We start from the raw sequence: 17,556 nt of genomic DNA on the forward strand, positions 1-17,556 counted from the left end.
AGAGAAAGTAAAAATAGAGTATGGCTTAGTGCCCTCTTTATTGTTATTAGTGCTCCAGTGGCACAGCAGTCCGTCATCATAGATGCTAAGAACTGACATATTCCTTTTCTGACTGTCTCTGCCTCTCCCTCTGCCATGGAAATGACCAACTGGCTGCCTGTGAGATGAGGGAATAATGACGGGACGATTTCCTTCCTTTTTTTAGATGCTGTTTCTCTCAGTCATCTGTCATCACCGTCATCTCCCAGCCTCGTGTAATAACTCTCTGCGTGTGTGTGTTCGCATTGCTCCAATGGTAAATAACGCAGAATGGTTGCTGTGTGTGTGTTTACGACAGCGAGTGAGGGCACATCGGGTTGGGTCTAACGCCGAGACATGAAAGGATTCGGTCAAGCCCCATTTAGCCCAGACTGATAGCAGGACACCAGGAGCTGCTGAGGCAGGCAAATAAACCAGCTAGATACTGTAAACTGCTTCCTTTAGAGTGCAGACACCTGACTGTGCTGTTTCACTCATTTTTCCTATTCCACGATTCCATTTGGGCCATAGACCCATGTCATTTCATGTGATCCCACAACACACTCCAGCCTGTTTCCTCAAATGTAAGCAAAGCTAACAGACAGCCACACTTCTTAATGGTCAGCTAATGGCGTCCAGACACACATCTGAGCAGACAGCGAGACGGCATACACTTTTGATCATTAATAACAGAGCAATCAAGTCTGCCTCCTCATCTGCTCTTCATCAGTGTGGTGAAATTGTGGACTTTAACCTCTTCCTCTGCTGCTTATTAGCATTGGGCAGCTAATGGGGTGTGGGCTGCAAACACAGGTGAGGCAGTCATCAGCTAAAAGAAAACCAAGCAGAGTGTGCAGGTGGTAAAAGGACAACGGGATTCAGAGTTTTTGTTTCTGCTATAAGTGCATACAGGTGAGTTGCAGGTGAACGTGAAGAGAGGTGATAGTTGGAAGGTTTTTGGATGTTTCATAGAAGAAGGGAGGGAGAAAGAGAGAGATGCACTGTCTATTGACTATAACACAGAGCACCGTTGTGTCCTCGCTGGGCTGCAATTGTGCCAGCAAACAAAGCCCTGATTCAGCACATCCTTTCCCCCAGGGATAGCTCTGGAAACCGAAGATGGTGCCTCTCCCCCCCACTCATCTTCAGCATCTTTCTATCCAAGCCACTCTTTGGACAGCCATGGCAGCAGCCGTGCATCAAAGGGAGCTACAGTGCAATGCAGGCGCAGCCAAGGATTTGGTAAGATGTTTGTATCTAATCAGGACTTTCATGTTTTCTGCCATATAAGCAGTGGACCATGTCAGTAGCCATTCGAGCCACAAATGACATATCAAAAGGGGGGCGGTAAACTGGAACTTGTGAAACTATACATTAGAAAAAAAGTATACCCTCTGCCAAAGCCAGAAGACAGGGCATCCTCCCATATCTCCTCATCTGTCTGTTTCTCTCTCCTCTCAGGTTAGCTGAGTATTTCTGCATTAATCACCATGACACAAGCAAGGCAACTCAATTTTCTGCTCCTGTAGGTAAGGTGCATGGCATCCAGAAACGGTGGCATGAAGCATGAAACAGGCAAGCAGGGGCTAATCTTTGGTTACTGGTGTAATTGAAATGCTATCCACACTGTAGGGTGCATTAAAGTCTGATAACAACGATTCCTGTGGCCAATTTAAGTAGCTTGACTTCCCCTGGCTAGAAAGAAATAAAGCAAAGGGTGTGCGAGAGAGACGGAGTATGTCAGGTTGGAGGGGGGGTGGGGAGAGTGAGAGAGGGGGGGGGGGGGGTCTGATAGATAAGGCTGACAAACCCAGCTAATTCTCTAGGCGTGTTTCTCATTGTGAGCCAGGAAAAATGAGAAAAAAAATGAATCGTAGAACCAAAAAATCAATTGACCCTCGGGTGACTTGTCAGGCTGTGAGTCTGATAAACCTAAAAGCTTCGTTAATGTTGGCCTGCCTGTATCCAACAGATAGAGCACTTTGTAAATGAACCCGCTTTGATAAATATATTAAGGAAAGCTGTGAATAAAAGGCACAGACTTGTCATTTGTAAATAGAACCCCCGCTACATGGAATTAGAATGATAAAATGGGGTTCCATATAATTAAGTTTGTGTAAGACCTGAAATCCGTGCAAATACCTTCCCAGAATTTTGAAAAGAAGCTGTCAGTTCAATTAATCTGAACATCACCCTGAGAATGTACTGAACAAAATTAAGCTCCAGATAAAACCTGGGCTAGTATTTTGATAAGTAATTCCTGTATCATTTCTTTGCTTCTGTGATCATTTTATTTAATCCACCACCCCCAGTTATGTGCTAAGCCATCTACAAAGGCCCTGCTGGCCAGGCCAGCAAAACCTTAATCCACCATATAGCTTGTGTAAAATGGGGAGGGGGCGGAAGGCAGTTTTGCCAGTTTGAGGGGGCACCAGACATTACTAGGTATGTTTTGGATAAAAGGGGTGGGGTGGGTGTGGAGGCTGTAAGGGTGGCTTACAACCTCTGCCTTTCTCCTGCTGAATGCAAACCACAAAGAGCACTGACTTAGCCACAGAGAACTGCACTGATAACACTGGAACATCCCAGTAGCTTAAATATTATATCGTTACCGAGGTTGTCAATGTGTAGGTCTTTTGTGTGAGCAGCTGTGTGTGTCTGTACACAACAGGGAGGGATGTGCATAAACGGTTTTCACACTTTAGGAGTATTAGCAGTCTTGGCTGGTGGAGGAAAGAGGCGAGGTAAAGGCTTTTGAGAATGAAAAGCAGAGCGATGCTGGTGGTACAGATAGGACAAGCTTGACTCACCAGTTGTTTACTTGTAAGATGGTGAGGCCCGTGTCTTGGGCTAGCTGCTTCTTCTGCTCTTCAGAGGGGTATGGGTGCTGCAGAGGCAAACACAGAAAGAGGAGTAAAAAACCACTCATGAGCCTTTTGGGACATTTAGATTCACAGAAATGTTGACACTCAAAGAGAAGCGGCAAAAGGGAGAACATGATCTGAGTCAGGTTTCTGGCTGTTGCCTATTTCTCTATGTATTCAATATGCTCCTGTATTTGTTGCATTGTGTAACCTAAACCTGTGCCGTCTTGTGACCTCCACCCAACCCTGCCTCTCCCTTGCACAGTATGGATATTCAATGCATACACGTGTCTGCCCTTTCACACACAAAATTCAGAGCTAAACTTGTCAGAGCTGGCCAAACAAGTTTGTCAAAGCTCTCATCTGTGATAATACCCTGTTCCTATTCCCTATCTTCAGCCTGTCTGTGCACAAAGAAAATGCAGTCTATGCGTTCTGCATTTATAGTGATTACATACAGCAGGCAAAGAATAAAGAGCTACTTTTCGGTGCACACGTTGACAAACAAGACTTTTTAGAGGGCCTTGTTGTTACAAAATCGTTTTAAATAGCAGGGAACAACATGAGTGGGTGCAGGTTTGCTGTGAATGCATTAATCTTTCCTTGACTCTCCGTCGTGTCTCCTGGTTGTGGCTTTTTCAAGAAGAGCAGCCGGATCCAGACTAATGCTAAAAGAAAAGGACCCCGTAAAATCTCATCCGCGGCTTTGCCAAGATTTTCTACCTGAAAATGTAATTCTTCAACAAATTCTGCCAGTGATACTATTTGTGTCAGGTCCAATCTTAAGAACATCGGCTGATATAAATGGCAGACCTTTGGGTCTCTCGCTCCCCCTGGGCCTGCTATGAAGCATGACAAAACAACAGTGATCGCTGGTGACAGATGTCTTTAAGGGCCAGATTAGGAGTCGGAACGCACGCAAACGAAACAAACGAGACACTATGTGTTTCATTCAGCCACTCTAAACAGAAGAGATGCATTCAGACTTACACCTGTATAAAAGTATTTACTAAAAACAATGTCAAATTAATGCAGATACCAAAATGCATTCTTTTTAGGTGAAACTTTCATATCTTAAAGTAGAGATATTACTTTTTTAAGTTTAGGTTTTCAGTTTTTTGTTTTTTTATTGGACTAGAATGTTTATACTTGGTGAAAATTGTACCAAAAAAAAAAAAGATATTTCAGACCCAATGTCTCTTCATACTCAAGAAAGCAAACTCCATAGCCTGTAATTCTTCCCTGGCTCGTGCTAATTGAATCCAATTTTAAAATGAAATGATAATAGTTGCTCAAGAAGCATTTTCTCATTTGCCGCAAAAATAATTGATGTAAGCGAGAATTCATATCAGCAGAGAGGAGGCAATTTCTCCTTTCAGGTATCCCTGCCTGTTTAAATGTTTTAATTAAACGAGAGATGAAAAGAAGCATTTGTGGAATGTGCTCAATTAATAACAAACAAAACTAGGATTGGACAAATAATGAGTCCCTGCTGCAGAGAGGGATTAATCTGATTTGTACTTGTGTACGCAGTGCCTTTTAATATGCTAAAATTATTACCAAAGGAAAGACGATAACTCTTGCACAGAAATACATTTTGTGATTGCCAGGTGCTGACATTTCCTTGGCAAGCATAGACAGAGTTATTGTGACTTTGGGTGCACAAATGGCAGGGGCCGTAAACTTGCTTCAGAAGAGACTTTTTGTGCAAAACAACAGCAGAAAATACTAAATATATATACCTGCATCTGCTTGTTGTTTACGCATAAGATTACAATCTTTTTCATCCAGCGTGGGCTTCTTTTGTGTTTTACAAGACTTCTGGCACAATAAAAATAAAACACTGATTTTCATTGTACAAATCTAAGGACACTTATACAAATGGAAACAAAGGGATTCAGCCGGACCAGATTGGGATTGGGAGTGGGTCATTTGCATGGAATTAAAGCTTCCTCGTCCTAACAGGCCAAGAACTGGTCATCAATCGGCGGCTGTCAGCCAGAGAACGCTTTAGCCGGGTGATAAATACGTCGGCCAGCGGCACAGCTCGTCCACCAGCCTCCACGTAATGAATGGTTTGAGCAAACAAGAAAGATGTCTCATCAAGGAGAGTGGGGATGTTTAAGCCCCCCTCACACACAAAACCCCTGAGTAAGGAGATTTACTTTGACCACAGAGACATGACTTGGAAAAAAAAAAATCCTATTTTGTTGAGCTAATGCATGCTCTCACACTATTTGCTTGTTTACTATAAATCATTAGGGTAAATTTGCACACATAAGCAAGGATAAATAAAGAAATTAATAAACTCACCCGCATATAAAAATAATACTCTATGAATGCATGTGCGTAACTTTCCTTAGTTCTTCCTTTTTCTGACTTCTTCCTTCCCCTCCCACTCAAACGCAGATGCATGCTTTTTTATGGCTAAAACTGCAGGCCACCCACCCAGACTTTATGTTGTGGCCACTTTCCCTTAAGCATGGGACTCTGAAATCTCAGCTACAGAAAAGGGTTAATGATTGCAATTGAGACGCACACTTCAGAGACACATGAGAAGCAAGCCAACATGGTGGTTGCAAGGCTGCAACAGCTCTGAAATTCGAGAAAGACTATCCTCTGAATGACCTCCTCATGTTAACTGTCCCAGCAAAAATATGTTTTTAATTTATTGCCTGATAACGAAACGGAAAACTACAAAATAAAAAACTTAAATGAAGGAACAAGTGAACAAATTTCACGTGAAATAGCCACAAAGACAAGGTCTTTTCTACCTATAGCAGTTGTGACCCTTGGGAGTCTGACATGGTTATTTAATTTATGAAACACAAACAGTGCAGGGACAAAGATGATATTGATAATCTCAACAATAGCTTTGAATCAACTCAATATGTTAAGAAAAAAACCCACCAAGGCCAATATCCTTAAAAGACGATTGACCACAAAATGGAAAAAGTCTATAAATAATTACAGGCAGAAATGAGATGTTTCTATTTGTTGTCAGAGCTGCACCACTTTTTGACCGAAACACCTCTGTTAATTATGCTGAAGCCTAATGGCTGCACTAATTAAATGTACACATGTCCACTTTCTACTATTTCATCCAGGAGAGCTCAGCTAAACACTGAAACAAACACATGCAGGTGGATCCCGCTTTGGCATTAATCAGGGATCGAGTGCATGTTTGTGTATGTGACCACCTGCTGACTAAATTACAGGGTTTAATGTGCTCTGCGCTCTCCGATACTTCTGCATGTAATAGCCTCTGTGGTTGTTGAGAATTAAACATGGAGTTAGGTCTGTCATCCGCTGTGTTAGGTCTGTAAACCCCCGCCTAAACCCAGCTTGTCGTTCTGCTCCATTCCTACTTCACCCCACACTTTTCGCTAGCCTTTTCTATTCTCATTCAAGCTTCAGTTATATGTACTGTATATCACTTTTGTAGTCGCCAAATACCCATTTGCTGCCGTCATCAAATCCCACAGCCGGATCATTATCCAAGCTGATCTGTGCTGCCCCCACTTCTCCAGCTCTGATGCTTGCTCTCCTCGCATTGAACCCTTCAGCATGGGCCGTTGGTGGACTGCACTGATTAATTACATCATCAGAGCGGGACATGAGTTATAGAGCCAGGTCATAAGGTTGCACTGGCTTGCAAACCTATTCCATGCTAATGACTCCCAGGAAATCACAGGCCATTGGCTGTTTACCCCCAGCACCACGGCAACACAAAGAATGACCGGTGTGATTTGACCCCTGATGCATCCATATTTTTGAAATTAAATATTCATTAAAACATATCAAACTAAAGGAAAGTACTGCCTTCTAGGTGTTGATGGGATTTATTAAGATTTTTTTCCTGCATCTAATCTTGCAAAAAATGTCACTCCCAGTCTTTCCTTTCATAAATGCCTGTCACACATTGATTGGGATCGTGTTTGTTTTTAATCAAAGTGACTGAAGTATGATGATAATATTAACTGTCAAATGGAAGCATAATCAAATAAAGGAATGACATTTTAATATGGATTCTGTTTTGAGCTTGGGTAAGATTGGCACATTTTAAATATGAAGTTGTTGTTAATAACTTTACAATTGGCTTCTTTGACAAATGACAGTGGGATTGAATGCACATCAGCATTACTAAGAGATCAAACTGATATGACATGTAAATCAACATACAATTTTTCCTAATCGATCAGCAGCGTTATCAGGCATTTTTGGCAGATTATGACAGATTTAGAGATATTAAATGAAAAAAAGACGAATTTCAATTTTTTTTAACAGAGAAGCACTAATTATCCAATATTGGATTTTTGGTTCAATAGTTAACAAACATCAACTTTAGGGCTTACAAGTTTTCAATACATCATAACTATTTAAAAGGCCTAAAAATCTCTTCCGTTCTCTTGATAAACATTATGTTCAACCCTTACTCTATAGTCCTCTGATCTATTTGTGAAGCTATTGACTAGTGTAGATGGGAGGTACTATAGGATTTTAAGTGTTTTTGTTTTATTTTTCTGAAAACTTCACAGCTTCCTGACAACAGGCTAAAAACAGGCAAGAATGCTAACTGACTCAATGACTCAGTGATTCAAGCCGGCTTTTCTCCCTTTTTCGTTTTCAAACACGCACAGCCAACTTATAAGCAGAACTCACATGATGCCAAACAGAAAACCGCACGCACCGCATGCCAGACTCTGATAACAGCAAATGAAAGTACCCTCACATCTACACCTCGTACAATCTGCATTCAGAACATACCACTACACTTCTGTCTCACCCACTCCAAACTCAAAAGCTTCCACACAAAGTAAGAGCTCTCAGTGGACTGCCCTCTGACAGTAAAACGGTGATGATAGCAAATACAAGACGTATTGGCGAGGCTTGCGGCATCTATTATAGAGCGAAAGGGCCCCCAGTCTGTCTGCCTGCTTCTCTGACTGGCTGGCTAGTAGGCTGGTTGGCAGTGCATCAGTACTAATGCCGCTGTTGCTGCCACGGCCCCCCACAACAATAGCTGGCTGGGCTCCTGTAGCCAGTTCCTGGACCCCAGCCAACAGCCTGTTTGCTCTACACCATTAATTTATGTTCACTGGAGACAGTGCAAGGTTGTAGAGAGGCTCTATGGCATAAATGCCCAGCTTTCCTGCCAAGCTACAACAAGTAAAGAGGGTGAGGGGAGTCGGAAGGAGGGAGGACCGGAGGAAGAAGGTGAGGAGGGAGCCCCAGAGGATATGCATGATTCAAGCATCTGATTGTACCTAGCTCCAAGAGGCTAAATAGCAATCAATCCCACAAAGTCCCAATCTGTCGTCAGACTTAGCAATTGATCTACAGTAAGTGAGAGATATTTTACAGAAACATTTCCAAATGTTATCATGCATAATGGAAAAAAAAGATAAAACCTTTATCCAAAAATGAAAGGATAGCTGGGAAAACCATGACTATGGTCTTCACAAAAATATGTAAAATTCTGCCAAAGGCACTGCAAATGCAGTTAACTGATAGGTCTGTTGGACGTTGCCACCATCTGTAAACTGCGTGTGTCCTGTGGTGACATGGTCCCACTTGGAGCCTGCAGCTGAAGTGATGTGCTTGTGATTTTATCGTCAGATCAAGTTCTCAGGGTTTTTTTTCAGCAACATGGCTGCTCCTCTCCTTTCAGGAGGACGAACACAATCCTGATATCATCACAGGGGGTGACTCCTTTTCACTTTCTCTCCTCTCGTTTGATCCGTCCATACGCTGCGAGCCTCAGAAGCATTGCCTCCGTCTCTGCTAAGCCATTTGCCCTCATCTCCTATCCTCTTCATTCCACCTCTTCTTTTTCCCCTATGCTCATCTCCTCCCCCTTTTTTTCAAAGTTTCCGCTAAAGATTTCAGAGGGCAGGAATTTGGCCTGGTTTTACAGACCAGTCTGTTGGCTTTGTTGTGGTAACGGCCTGCTCAGAGGCACCCAGCTCTTTTCTGCTCTCCTCTCTGGCTTCTCTAATGTCAACACGCAAGCTCACTCACTGCTGACTTTAGGACATCTTTAAAACATCTTATTGGAATGGGCTTTGCTGAGCCAAGGCACAAATGTCCCAGAAACTATTTTGACTATGGAGCTTTAACACATTTAAAGAGTTAAGTGTCTCACAAAAAGTCCTTGTTCTTTTATATGGCTCTGCTGTGTTTCCAACATTTGTGATGTTGTGTCTTGGAAATGAGAAGTAATTAGTGTCCCACCTTCTCAAAGGGCTTTTAAGATCTATAATCAGATTATGAAAGGCCAGTTGGGCTTGTCACTTTTCCTCATGCCAATAACACTTACTTTTGGCAGCTATAAAGTCACTGGTAAAACATGCAGGAACTCATGCATGGTAAGCTTCTAAACAAACATTTGCGCAGGTTTAATGATGTAGATACACACTGTAAAAAATAAAACAAAAGTAGTAACATTTTCAGCTGACGGAGCCAAGATCTGAGCATAAAGAGGTTTGGGAGTATTTGCAAATGGAGTTTTAGCAACCTAAAAACTAAAATGTATTTAATATTAAAGACCCACTCCAATGAAAGTCAGGTTTTTGGTGTTTTAATGTGTTCTTGTAGCATTTTTCTCATGATGGAGGACATATATAAAGAAATATGTGCTTCAAATGGCATTTCTGAGTATTTCTGCATTTAAGTTGTTGTAAATCAGGAGCAGATGAAAAAATGTTGTTTGTAAAAGCCTGTAAGTGCTACGGTCGGCAGGCCACAAGCTCCCTGCTCTGCTACATTCTGATGCATCAACTTGTATATGACTAGATCCATAAAACTCTTTTTTTTGTTGTTGTTGTGCGGGTAATGTTAGGTTAGGTAAGTTAGTGGGAGAGCATGTAAGCAAAGAGATGATGGGCAGAACCTACAGGCTCACTCTGCAACAATGGCCCCGCCCACAACTCAGAGGTGAATTTCTGATAAACTACTGCCGCTCTGCAGAAATATGTCCTAAGAAATTACACAGGTTTTCTGATTTTGGTTAAAACTTGCATAATCATAATTAATAGTTGGACTTCACAATGCAGATAAATTACCTGGAGAGTAAATAATTTACAACGTATATCAATTCATTTATCTATCCAGTTATACCTGTTCAGGGTCATTGGGTTGCTGGTTCTCACCCAGCTACTGTTAGGCGAAGGCAGAGCATACTCCGGACAGTTCACCAGGTCATCACAGCCTCACAGAAAGACAGACAATATTGATATAGTCTGTTGGAAAACATACTTAACATTAACCAACAGGGCCTTTAATAGGTTTATCCTCTATTCCTTTTGTGTTCTGTATAAGCTTTGACTTTGTTTGACAAAGTAAAGTGGGTTTGATCTCAAATTCAAATCAAAACTTACTCGAGACTTAGCGGGTCACCCTTCAAACTGAAGCTTCCAAAAGAATCCACTCCCCCTTTCAATGTGCCCCAACTTATTGAGAATAAGTATTTAAGCACACAATTGTCACCTCTTCACAACTCTCCTTCTTTTGGTACCCCTAGGTCTCCTTAAGACTGCTCACTCAGAAAGGCCAGTGTGTGTTCTGATGTCGAGTCTGGGGACACAACACAAGAGTGGAGCCACTTGCAGAGGACAAACAAGAAAACCCTGAGGCAAACCCTGGAATGTCAAGCCAATTTGGAAAATATCACAGGACATTTGTAAAGTCAATTTTTGTTTTCAGGTCAAAAATCAAAGGCAAACATGGTGAGTAACATTTGTCCATTACATTGCAGGCAGGAACACCCCTCCCCAGCCAAAAACAGCTGCAGGGGACACTTCCTGTTTGCTAATGATGCTAAATGTAGTCAAGTCAGCCATGTCAAAATTTATCCTCCCCTTAATGGACAGCTGGGGTAGTAGACAACATTTTCCTTCTTCCTAAGCATTTGGCTCAGCTTTTCCCTATCCTCTGCTTGTGAAAGAATTTCTTTTAGGTCTATGAAAGACAAACACCTTAGATCATGTCGCAGGCAGCAAGGCAACTGACAGTAACCATAGGTGCATTCATTTGAGATCACAAGTAGTTTAGTGGCACAAAGCCAGCCAAGCCCCGATCAGTCAGCACCTCCTCTCTACCTGTTGTCTGTTTTCTTAGTGAATGCAGTTTTTGAGCTATCCTTTCATTCGGGAGTGTATGAGTCAAGGAGATATATCCTAGCATTGCTCAACACCCAACAGCAGATAAATGCTCAGGCCTGTGGGGACTGACAAATGCCCGGAGGATCTTTCACTTTCTTGATGTTCCTCAAAGAACAGTTGGCATGTGGCAAGAGTTAAAATACTTGAAGAGAATGGGAGAAAAGACTGTTTTGCAGCTTTTAGCTTGGTAAATAGCATGCAGTCTTTAAGTGCATTCTTCCCTTTAGTGGTCTTAGGCTCAATCCTGCCTGGGGGCCGGTGTGACCTTTGACCCGACTGGCCTGCCTAGCTACAGCGCTCTCGTTTGTTAGGCGCTTTATCCACTGACAAAGCAGGCAGGAAGTTGGCAGCAGCCCAGCAGCCCCATGGGAGGATGACCATCAGCTAGCTCAGCTTACTGCTTATTACAGGATGGTGGGGAGAATGCGTGTTTTCGTGTGCACTGGTGCTTTTTTTTTTTTTTTTTTCTATATGCATCTGTTGCACGGATGTATTTTTATGATACATTGTGAGTGGGCTGTTCTGCCAAAATCTCATCAACAAGAGCAAAAACAATAAAACAGGATTGACCTTTTTTCTGCTTGTTCACATTTTTACTGTACTAGCTAATGCTATTCTAAGAATAAGCCTGGAAGCTACAAACACTCCTGTCTCTGTGCTAAACAGATCAGCTATGTATGTTAGCAACAGTCAGGCAGCCTTCCAGCCACTGGACTCATGGGTCCAGAGCACTTTGGTCTTACTCTCTTCACTGTCTGTCCTCCTCCTCCTCCTCCTCAACGCAGCAGTCTGCTCATCAGAGCGCTCAGAACAGCTCACTTAGGCATTATATCATAAGGGACTCCAGTTTCACTCTCGCCACTCTATAAAAGTCAGGTAATTCATACTTCATTTATATATCTTCCCATTAATAAAGCTGATGAACTTTTACTCCTTAAATCTAATAGGCCATTTTAGCATGACTGCCAGCGCCTGTCGAGTTCTCTTTCTCTCAGTCTGCCCACTGCTTGTCTTCCTTGCATTGAGACACTAAGGAACACACATGGCTATATAGGTGAGGAGAGAAATTGTAGATTATTTAAACTTTTGACTAACCTATGCTATCCACAAGCAATGACAAGTACTTTATGGGGATTTTCTTTCTTTTGCTCCCTATAATTCTCTGTCTAGGCGCAACAGAAGGTCATTGACCTATAGCCATAACGCAAAGCATGATGGCTCCCTGGCTCATAGGCTGTTGACAAGTGTCTGTGTTCTTTTCAACAACTCGTTGAACCCCCCCCACCCCTTCCCTTCCTAGGAATGTAACACAACCACTCACTGAGGTAACCCAAGCTCCTCCCCTCCGCCAACCTTCATTTACAGAAGCAGAGAGACAGAGACCAACTGGAGGTGTAAGACAGCTGTCCCCAATCTCCCCATCTAACTCAAGCTTCCTCTCTATTTTCTCTTCCCCTCTCTGGATTTGCTTCTACACCACTGCCTGCGCAATAATTAATGATGCAATTGAGCCGAGTAAGGAACTCTGGCCAGCAAGAGCCATTCTTGAATGCCTGCATTGGTGTTTTATGAAGAGCTTGAAAAAAAAAAAGCAACTGGGAAAAGTATGAGTTCAGACAGGTAAAGGTTGAAAACGACACAAAATAGCCAGACACCAAGAGTGACAGACTAATTTCCTCGGCACTCTTCTTTTTTGTTTTCATCCTTACAAACCTAATTCTTCATCCCCATCCCCCTCTTCTCTTGTCCGTCCTCATAGCAGGATTGGAGGGCCTGACCTGTCTGGTGATTGATGGTAATGTCTCAGGAAGTCATTTTCCCCGACAGCACCCCGCCGCCTTTCACCAGGCCTGGTGCAGAGGTGAGCCCATCACACGGACGCTTTTAACTCTTTGCTCACTCACCTCCCAGGACTTGTGCCCCCATGTGCTTCGCAAACCTTTCTGAACAATGTCAAACCAACCACACTCTACTCCCCAGTTTTATGACATCAGGGCAGAGGTGAGAAGGGATTTATGCTGCAGACACATTCTGCAAAAACAAAACCAGCAAAAACCAAAGGCCATCTTGAAGTCCCAGATTCCGAGCACTGAAGATGGCTCCTCTAGACTTCCATTATACTAATTAGGACATGGTTCCGACACTAGTAATGTTTCACTCCATTCTGGAATTGCTAACATCTGCCGTGTGTCTGCTTCATGTGTCGGGACAACATTTTACTGACTTAAACACACATTATTTTGTAGTCTAGTTTTCCTTTTTTCCTTCTTTCTTCAACAGAGCACTCTGCATTTATTTTCCTAATTCAACTCTTACTGTGTCTTAAAGACATCCCTCTCTGCTTGAGCCCAAATAACCTAAAATGATCCGTGAAGAAGCTTGCGATTCCAGTTTTCAATAGGCTTCATTAGTTTTTAATATCCAGCCAAGGAAAGGAGGGGAAAATGGCATGGAGATAATCAATGCAAAGGGGCTGGTAGCCTATTAATCTCCCCCAAAGGACTGTGGGTTAATACACGTTCTTGCATAGGCAAACATGGCTGTGTGGTGAACACATCTGTCTGCCTGGATGGGCTACTTAATGAAACAGCCAGCGTTTGGCTGCTGAGATGGATGTCGTTCCTCCAGTGAAAAATGAGTTCCCTCTTCCACAACTCAGAGACCGAGCCATGTAAGATAGGGCCCCATTCAATCCACCAGAGACCTGAATGTGCTCCTCTATGAGAGCAGCTTAAACAATAAAGGTGCTGGTCAGGACAGGCAACGCATGGTCACCAGAGCAAAACTTCATGGAGATCATATCAGGGAATCCTAATGTGAACAAGACTCGGACTGATCTGGGAATTAGAGACGATACTGAAAGACTAGATGAGCAGTTGTACAGTAGACATATGAAGAAGGACAAGGAAGGAGAGATGAAGAGTGATCCTGCTGAATCAATAGACTTTTTTGTCAAAGTCCATGCATGTGAAGCCATCGTTGCCTATCTGCTGGGGCATGTGTGCATGTTTCTGTGTATTCAAACAGTGTCAAAGGTGACCCCTGGTCAGGGAGTCCTGTAATAGGAGCTCACCTCCGGTTCTGCAAGCTCTCCTCTCAGTGTGCTAAACAGCCACCTGAAGACAGGATTATCCATTGTGACCCTGCCCTGAGGTAACTGTGATACACCTCAGGGGACAGACATGAAACACACACTGTCACGTGCTGCAGAGGCACAGCCAGGTGGGGAGAAGAACACACTGCTGAGGACAAACAAACACAGCGGACTGAGGACGGCAATATGACAGGTGGTTGCAGTGATTGCAAACTGCAAACTAGACACTTATTAGAGGATGAGCAAAAATACAGTATGAGGCTGAGGTGAGGGTATCGTTGGTGTTTGCTGTTGTTAATGAAAACAAAGCATCAGAGCATAAGAGGATTGGGCATCCTCAGCGCCTTGGGGTAGCTCAGATCTGTGCCTTAGTGGAAATTGATGCCTGTCAGCCTATCTATGACTCAACTCTGACAATATGCATGCATGTGTGTTTCTGTGTGCATGCTGTGCTATGACAAATGAGTAGCGCTTAATTTGTGACTGATTATGCGGTATGCGGGTGCCCTCAAACCCCTTTGAACTTGTAATTGCCCCTGGATTCAGTAATGAACATTAAGGAGGATTCAGAAATGTGTGTCTAATTACATATTTTGCCCCCTGCTTTTTACATTTCTTCATCTTCACGCTGGATGAGAAAGAGGAAAAGGAGGAGTGGTAGTAGGAGGATGAGAACCATAAAGGAGGTTCTGGGTTGGGAGGCACACACTGCTGTTGTCGCCCTCTTTATCTAAATAATTGTACAAGCTGGTTTATAAGCTTTAGAGGGGAGCTTTGTGTGTCAGCCATTGCAGCCCTGGGGATATAGGGGGGCTAGCTCTGATCATGATCAATATTCAGAGAGATTCACATCTGCAGCCAAAACCTGCTCAGTTATGTGTGTGTGTGTGTGTGTGTGTGTATATATATATACACACACACACACACACACACACACATTCATATCTCACTGGCCCTTCTCTTCTTTCATCAAACTGCTTTTGTCATTAAGATGTTGAATATTTTTTGCTTGGTGTTTAGTAACAACGCATTATATTATATTATCTTAGGGAACAAGTGACTACAGAGAAATCTGGAGGTTTCAGCACAACTACCTCTGCTGAAAATCAAATGTATGGCAAAAATGCAACAAAGAACTTCGATTAAACGGCTGTGTTGCTGGGAGAGTCCACTATGGCAAGTGCAGAGGGAAGGTTTGGGTAAACTAGCAACAAATTGACCAGCTCAGCATCTCTCTTTGATGTGGACTAGGCCCTTTCATAAAAAAAATAAAAAATTAAAAAAAAAACTGTTCATATGCTCAGAGGCGGAAAAAGAGAGGATATCAATAGGGCGAAAAAATGAAAAGGTGAGGAAATAGAGGGAAGAGGTGAGAACAAGAGACATGGCTCCCAGTTATAAGGACCCCACTGTGCAGGAATCCCACTGCTTGCCTCTGGACTGAGCGCTGGGCAAAACAAAAGCATGCATTTGAGGAGAGAAGGAAGGGAGGGAAGAAAAATCACACAACATGGTTGGAGTGAGGTTTTGTGCAGCTATAGGGTCCCATGACAGACAAAACAGTGAAACACAGTCTGTTTTTGATTTTTACTCAGCACCTCCATCCATCAACTTTCCTCTCTTTTAGGCTTCTCTCCCTCTTTAGCCTGGATGCTGTTTCCACACTTGTGCTGCTCCTTTTCCCTTTTGCATTTCCCTCTTGGTGTGAGATGAATATCAAAGTGGTGCTGGGGCAGCTTGGAGGCCTGCAGCAGAATATCATTGGTCTACATGGTCCCCAGCAAACAGCAGCGATCATTTTAGCAAGTCTTGCCACAATCATCCATTGGGGATTAGAGTGGCCTGCAGGGTGGAACCCCACAAAGGATAAGGGGTAATTTAAGTGTACTGACTCAAAGATGCGAAACCAAATTCCTCCTGCAGATTTTGTTATGAGTAAGACGACCTCAAAGTGTAGCAAAGTGAAAGCAGCACCACAACCATTCAAATAATCTTACATTTTGCTCCCATCAGGGACATGAACCATTTGGGGTCCCTTACATGACATCATTCTGTGCATTTTCCCATAGAATTAGCTTGGCTGGGTCTTACCCTTTATCTGTGTTTTGACTGCACCAGCAGCTGACAGTACTAAAAGCAGGGAAATGTTTCAAAGATGGCGGGGGGTCTATCCTCAAAGGAGCATAGGACCTTAAAAGAGTCTGGTCAGCTTTGTGCATGTGTGTTCTTAGAGGAGTGTGTTACTGATCAGAGCTCTGACTTCCTAAATCTGACTGTCCTCCACAGGCTTCATCTGTTTGTAGTGTGCTGTGATTGTGACGTGCGCTGTCACTTCTGTTAGAGCTACTCAAACTCGCGCTGCATTTTTTTTTTTTCAATGAAGAGACCCCCCTCTCATAAAGCCACTATTAGGAAAAGTGGGACATGTTTTTGTTATCCAGAGTGCCTTTTTCCATTTTTGGTCAGATTTATTTCTTGCAAACACCATTTTTTTAAAGAGCTAAATAATCTCTCTCTCAGAGCAAAGATGTATATAAAAAAACAAGCTCTGAGCCGCTTCCTCAAAAAAAAAAAAAAAAAAAACCACAACCAACAGTCTGAATTAAGATGTGCACAGCAGGAGCGAAAATTAACAAAAAGGGATGGAAATGAGAGGAAATGTGGGAGGAGAAGGGTTGGGGTTATGCATGTATCCAAGCATTTTTACATGCACAACAGCAGATGCTAAATGTCAATAAGTGAGCCTGTGGGAATGAAGAATTAAAAACAAAGAAATCAAAGAAAAGAGGCATAAAAAAAGAGCTTTTGGTTCCACCCTTTTGGATGTTGCTGGGTTGATGCTGCTTCACATGTGAGTGAAGCTCATGTGAGGTTATTTTTCTTTGAAGTAGAAATGTGACAGATCGGGATTAGGGGGCAAAGTGTAAAGGTCTGATGTCGGAGCATGAAATAAATTGGAGGTTGTTTCATTTAAACTCAACATTTAATCTCTATACCACAGAATGCAACGTAAAGGTGGCGCTGTCCCTGGTATAGATGGTGAATAAAGAAACTGCAGAAGGGTTCAGCCTGAGAAGAGGTGGTGTCACTTGATACTAGTTCTGTTCTCCGCTTTCTTCTCTATGACAAAAACGTTAATAAAGTATGCACATTTTTGAAATACAAATCATGTCCATGCTGTTTTTGCTGTTGTGTTTCTCAGTGTTGTGCTAGCCCCACTGTGGTGGCCTGGAACAGATGGCAGACAGAGGTGGCCTGTGTCTTTGTTTTCAGGTTTTCAGCCAAAATTAAACCAATGTGGGTAAATAGTGGCTAGAGGAATAAACATAATTCTAACAATGATCTTCAACATTCATTACCACAGATTTTTTTTTTCAACTTTGCTAAATCGTGTTAGATAACAGTCACATCTGTTTTG

General features: G+C 42.7%; 1 protein-coding gene across 23 annotated transcripts in view; it reads right to left on the minus strand.

Moving 5' to 3' along the window:
- Positions 1-17,556, minus strand: part of meis2a (Meis homeobox 2a) — a 76,874-nt gene that overhangs the window by 20,989 nt on the left and 38,329 nt on the right. For all 23 annotated transcript variants that reach the window (XM_078940438.1, XM_078940433.1, XM_078940436.1 and 20 more), the window contains one exon: positions 2,829-2,905. In XM_078940438.1, coding sequence (XP_078796564.1) covers positions 2,829-2,905 — 77 coding nt within the window. The remainder of the gene's footprint in view (positions 1-2,828; positions 2,906-17,556) is intronic.

The sequence above is a fragment of the Oryzias latipes genome, chromosome 22 (genome assembly GCF_053564925.1).
Source record: "Oryzias latipes strain Hd-rR chromosome 22, Olatipes_Hd-rR_3.1".
Taxonomy (NCBI): Eukaryota; Metazoa; Chordata; class Actinopteri; order Beloniformes; family Adrianichthyidae; genus Oryzias; species Oryzias latipes.